This window comes from Rosa chinensis, chromosome 4 (assembly GCF_002994745.2).
Source record: "Rosa chinensis cultivar Old Blush chromosome 4, RchiOBHm-V2, whole genome shotgun sequence".
NCBI lineage: Eukaryota > Viridiplantae > Streptophyta > Magnoliopsida > Rosales > Rosaceae > Rosa > Rosa chinensis.
The window spans coordinates 47,578,428-47,584,427 of NC_037091.1; the positions used below are offsets into that span (position 1 = coordinate 47,578,428).

The 6,000-nt window shown below is 37.9% G+C and overlaps 1 protein-coding gene across 1 annotated transcript; it reads left to right on the plus strand.

Moving 5' to 3' along the window:
• The first annotated feature begins 651 nt into the window (after positions 1–651).
• On the plus strand, positions 652–1,547 carry LOC121052503. Its single transcript, XM_040517693.1, has 2 exons — positions 652–860; positions 1,096–1,547. Exons 1-2 carry the CDS (start codon positions 707–709, stop codon positions 1,284–1,286), a joined length of 345 nt encoding a protein of 114 aa, XP_040373627.1. The 5' UTR covers positions 652–706; the 3' UTR covers positions 1,287–1,547.
• Positions 1,548–6,000: the final 4,453 nt, after the last annotated feature.

Here is a 6,000-nt window from a genome sequence, read left to right on the forward strand (position 1 = left end):
AGAGATATTACTGATGGGGACAAGGAACCTACTATTCCATTGGTTTGGAATATGTTTGTTCATTTGCAGCTGCCTCTTTTGGTCAAGAAAACAACATTAGCTGATGGAACATGCAAAATTCAGGAAACTATGGATGGCTCCATTAATGCTAATTCTCCTCCAATATTTTCAGGCTTTCTTGATCAAGCTCTAATCATGATTTTGTACTCCTTGCAGTTGATTAGAGCCTGGCACAAGAGCATGGATTACTTGCCATTTGAAGACTTTGATTATCCAACAACACCTAGGTACATATACGTTTTTCTTGGCTTTGGGGTTACTCTCTATGTGATCACATGTTCAGGACCTATTGTTGCAGACACTGCCAATGGTTGTGGTTTTCAAATGACATCTTGTAGCGGTGCCCAGATTGTGTTTCAGAATGTGAAACTAGAGGACAAGTTTGTTTAAAGGGGGATGGATTGTTATGAATCTAAGTATTGGTTCCCAGGTTTGAGTAGGAGTTATATTGTTAGAGTGGATACGCACCGTTTTAATTAGTCAAGTGACGTCGTTTTGTTGGTAGGGTGTTGCACACTGCACGTGTCTTGCTACTACTCTATATAACCATTTGTAATCATAGTGAGAGGCATCAATGAAAAATCAGTCTTTATCTTCTTAGTTTCTTTAGCTTTCTCTTAATTCCTTGCCTCTGCGATGTCGTTCCATGGCTACGATCCCGGGGATCGTAACAGATCCGTTAAATAATTGGGAGGAAAAATGGGTAACGACGGTGGAGAACCCGGAAAAACCAGGACAAATCCTATGGGTGAAATACATGGAAGGGATGTCGGAGGGCGATTTAGATGTACCTCCGTTGAGTAAGCTTTTGATTTTTTTTTTTCTTTTTTGACAAATATTTAGTAGAGTTATCGTAGTTTTGTTTCGTGTTGAAGAAATATATTTTATTGTTGTGTTATTTTTGGCTTCATCCATCTCATCATCGATTTGTTGAAGAAATATATTTTATTGTTGTTGTGTTATTTGTGGCTTCATCGATCTCATCATCGATTCTCAAACAATATTCTGGTCAATTTTGTCTCTTGAAATTGTCAGTTTTGTGGTCTATCTCGACCAGTCTATCCAAGATCCACCACATCGGAACCGAAGGCCACCCTTCAGCCGCCCTCTCCGTGGCCACTCTCACCATCCAAAAGAAAGGCAAAGGAGATCTGCCATGGCAGATTCGTATCTGTCAGGAATCCCAACAGGAAGGAGAGGTCAAGACACGCCATCGTTTTGGGTGATCGCGTGAGGTAGGAGTGCGACTAAGATCGTGCGCACCATGCTCGACACCAGTGATGGCGTCGCTAGGGTTCGTGAGACTGAGAGTCATTTTTAGTCTGGAAAAACACCCCAGTTAATTTCACTGTTAAGAGGGAATATAAAAGAGTTGAGATGCAAGGCCAGCTGAGCAAGCTCAATCTATAATTACTACTATTTATCTCTCCTTTGTTGTTTTAGTCTTTAAGATATTTACTTTGTTTTATCATTAGTGTAGAGGTCTCCTAAATGTTCCGATGGTACTTAATTCATAATTTCTTTTTTTCTTTTTTAGCAATTTATGATTCATGATTTTGCTAAGAGGGATCAGATAAACCATGAATTTCCTCCCATATTAGGCCCTTAAATGGCTTGTTTGAAGTCACAAAACCATGTTGATAAAACTTGGAAAATGAATGTGTTTGCATACATTTTTAAGAATATATATATATATATATATATATATATATATATATATATAGCATACACAGCTTGAAAATTTAAGTTGCTTGTGCACAGAGGATACGGTTTGGCAAGATGCAGTGCAAAGAATAATCAATCCGAAGATCTCTATTTGTTGGGATATATAGACGCGAACAGGCCCAAAACAAGAAAAACACAATTACATCTCAGAAATTGCCTTACTAAAAATTGGTAACAATAGATAATACATTGTGTGAGGGATGCAAGTTATCCATACCTTGCAAGACAGCAAGAGACAATGGTTACTTTCAACCAAAATGTGATGACAATGGTTAGAGTTAGAGGACTCGGGTTGCAGTGGGATGGAAGAGAGAGTGAGTAAATTCATTTGCAGTTCTCTGATGTACTCAGAACTAAACCATAGTTAACCATGGTTGTGTTTAGTCCACACGGAAGCTCCATATATTAGAAACAAGTCTAACAATTTAATCAATCAACTCAAATAAATGAACTACATCAGGACAAAATTTAAAAAGGCAGTAGGATTCTAGTCCAATGCATAACCGAGAGAACCAGAAGTGTCTTTCTAACGAAGGCATTTATTGAAGTGCTCATCAACCAAACGCATGGTTATCTCTTTTCTTTTTCTCTTCTCTAGGTCTGAACACCGGTTCTTCTTCTTTTACAAGATACGAACAACAGCTGAGCTACAAATTTTTAGTCAGACCGCCAAGGACTTCAACAGAGAATGCCTTCTTTGCTGGTTAGGTCCTCCATATTTACTCCCCCCTCTAATCCAGTCTTTGATAGCATCACTGGAATATCAGAGTTTAAAGATACAGCTAGACAATATTCCAAACAGGGAGAACCATGAAAGCTTAAATTCGCAGGCAGACTATTGAACTAGCATACTATTCTTTTTCGTTATAACTATAATTGCATATGAAAAGCAAAATGGTATACCTTCCCATCCTCTTCTTTTTGGCGCTTGATAACCTCTAATGGCCACTCACTTACCAACTTTTGAAGTTCAACTGCAATCTTGGACTTCTTTGCATCAGTTAAATTCTGGAATAGAAAAACCTCAATGCTCTCAGCAAATAAGAACAGATGAAGTGACATAATGTAATGGAAACAATAAGATAGATTGTAGTTACAACCCCAAGGCATTTTTGAAAAGAAAAGATCCATTTGGAAGACTACCGATACAAATGAAAATAGAAAATTAAAACAAGGATATAAAAAGAAAAACAGGATAAACTATTATGCCTCTTTGCAATTAATGTTTTTTTTTTACTGTATATCAACAGGATGGACCACAATTCCAATGTGGCCATCTATTTAGATATAATAAACAAAGGAGATTAAAAAAGGTTGCTTCATTCATTCAATAGAGAGATTTTGTCATGATTTTTGATGAGTAAACATCTCTGCTAAGACTCTTAGATTCTAAATTAGCTTCATAATGCAAATTATGTTCTGGATGGCATCATAACATAAAGTGCTGAAAACAATAACTGAACCTGGTTTGGTAGTAACTGCACGACGGCGGCAGCTTCCTCAGGCTTATGTTCTAATAGTAAGCCCTGCAAAGAATTTTTTGAAAAAAAAGAAGAAGGAAAAGATAAAGAAAAAGGCAAGGGGTGAATTGATTGAAAATAATACCTCAATGAACCAAATTATCCCACCAAATAGTGAAAATAACTATATACGATTCACTACCAATACACATGAAAATCCACTCACAACAGCGAGCGCTTGAGATGCTAAGCAATTTAACCAGATGTACAAGACATGTCAAGTAACTGACTATAACCAGGGTTGAGTTATGTTGTAATTTGGAAAGTATAATTCTAAATCTCCAGTCCATTGCTTAAGGACCCCATTTATAAGTCATTTTGGTTTTAACAATGGGCATGGAAGATGGGAAAGAAAATGTAACTCTAGATGATTTATTACCTTTGCACACGAAAATCCACTCACAACAGTGTGCTGCTTCTGAGACTCAGATCTCAACTTCTCAATTTCCCACAAGGATTCAACATCTCCTGCAAATGAGAAACTTGTAATGCTTTAACAAGACATTAGAAATCATCATATGTGAATATCAATTTGAGGAAAAAAAAAAAAGGTAAGCGGTACCTGGTTCGCAGATGAGTGGATGACTAGAAAATGAACATTATATGATGCAACACATTCAAGAGATCTGAGAATTTGTAGAGACCTATTTTAGCAGCGAATTCCATCCAGACATCAGATCAGATCTCCGTAGCTTTACTCCAGCATCGACAAACCTCTTTGAATACTTCAATACTTAGACATCAACTTCCAGTTATCAGTATTGTAACAAATGCTGCAAATGAAAACCAAACAAAATGTGTAAGATTTTTCATTATTCCAATGATTATCTTGTTTCTTTGCAATCAAACCGCTACAGAGACTATTGTTCCCGCATTCTGAGTTTATCTCACAAAAAATTGTAAAATTTCAAAAGTAAAAGCATTACTGAGCAAGTCTTTGCTTATAAACCTAGATAGATACCTGAAAACAATATCTGCTGTACCAGATTGCAAGGGTAAGTCATTCTCCTTCAAAAGTGTCATTACATCCATCATAAGTTTAACATCATTGTGCTCTTTAGCATATGTCTGCAGTCAATTTACAGCAAGTATTAGATAAATGAATCAGAAGACAACCCTCAATAGTAAAGAGCCAATTATCATTAGTACCAGTAAATGGTGAGCAGATCCGATACTAGGGGTCAATCCGTACACATTGTGTTTCCACAAGCCCTTCTTTCCTATTGGACATATTATATCTGACAATACCACATACAACTATACTAAATAGCACTTCAGAGTATATAAGAGAAGATAAGTCCAGAACTCCAAACACCTAGCCATTTACATGCATGGGTTTTCCTAAAGTCTACTTTGCATATTAACAACTGAGGGGGGGGGGAGAGAGAAAAAAAAACAAACAAATAAACAAAATTCAGTCATATAAACAGCATATTGGTACATTGTACCAAAGTTGAGGGCCCCCACACGAGCGCATGCCTTAGTACCCTCTTGGCAGAGATTGCAACTAAAATTCGAATGGATGCGTAGATTTGACAGTCTCTAAAATTAAAACCAAAGCACACAGCTATCAACATAAAAACCTTAAACTTGACTTAGAAGATGCAGGTCACCCAATCAAAGGCTGAGAGATTAGGAACTTACAAGATGTCAAATAAAAGCTTAATATCATCCTGATTTTTGCAATTCTCAATCAAGGACCACAACCAAGCATTAGGGGGCATCGAGCGTTTAACATTCACAGATTCCACCATTCTATCGTACAGCGCCTTCACAGCCTCTGCACTTAACAAGCAGAGACATTACTTGCAGACAAACAAAACAACAATGTAGAGCAATTTACACCAATTCAAAGCTACAACCTGTGGGGATAGCTTCAACCGCACTCGCCTCAGATGAAAAGGGTGCCTAAGTGTCATCATCAACAAGTTCATAACACTTATTCAATTTCCAGAAACATCACAACATCAACAAAGCCTCAATTTTCTTAGCCTAGTGTGTAATTTTCACTGTAAAACAATTTCTGAGATTTCAACTATCACAGATTCCATTTACGAAATAGAGAGACTAGAGAGAAACAAGAATCTGAGCAATGGGTTGAGATTACGAGAGAGAGAGAGTGGTGAACTTCCGCCATTGGAGACAAGCGCGTCGGGAGCGAGGAGTCGTTCGGAGAAGATCGATGAAGATTGGAGACTTGAGGACTCTGGAGAGCCAGCGAGTGTTGGAGAGTACTTGCATGGCTCCGGGAGCACCGAGTCGACTCGGCGAGTTCTGGTTTTGGGAGAGAGAGCTAAAGCCCTGGTCTACTGAGCGATCAGGGTTTAGTCGTTTAGAGAAGAGAGTCAAAACTCAAAAGACCCGAGAAGAGAGGAGGGACGTGTTTACGTGCAACGCCAATCCATGGTTTGTCTCTGTGTAGCTATTTTTTTTCTTTTGCTGTGCCTTTTGGTTAAGAAAAAGGGAAAATCGTCCGTACAGTACCTGACATTTTCTCCATTCTAAACTTCAGTACCCCACGTTCAGAAAATATCAGAACGGTACCTGAGGTTCTGACCCCGACCGAAGATCGGTACCTGATGCCGTTACCTTCGTTACAAAAACTGACAGCTGACATAACTTTATCATTAAATGACCAATTTACCCTTTTGTTTTTGTTTTCTTTAGTTTTTTCATATAATAAAAAAAAAAGGCA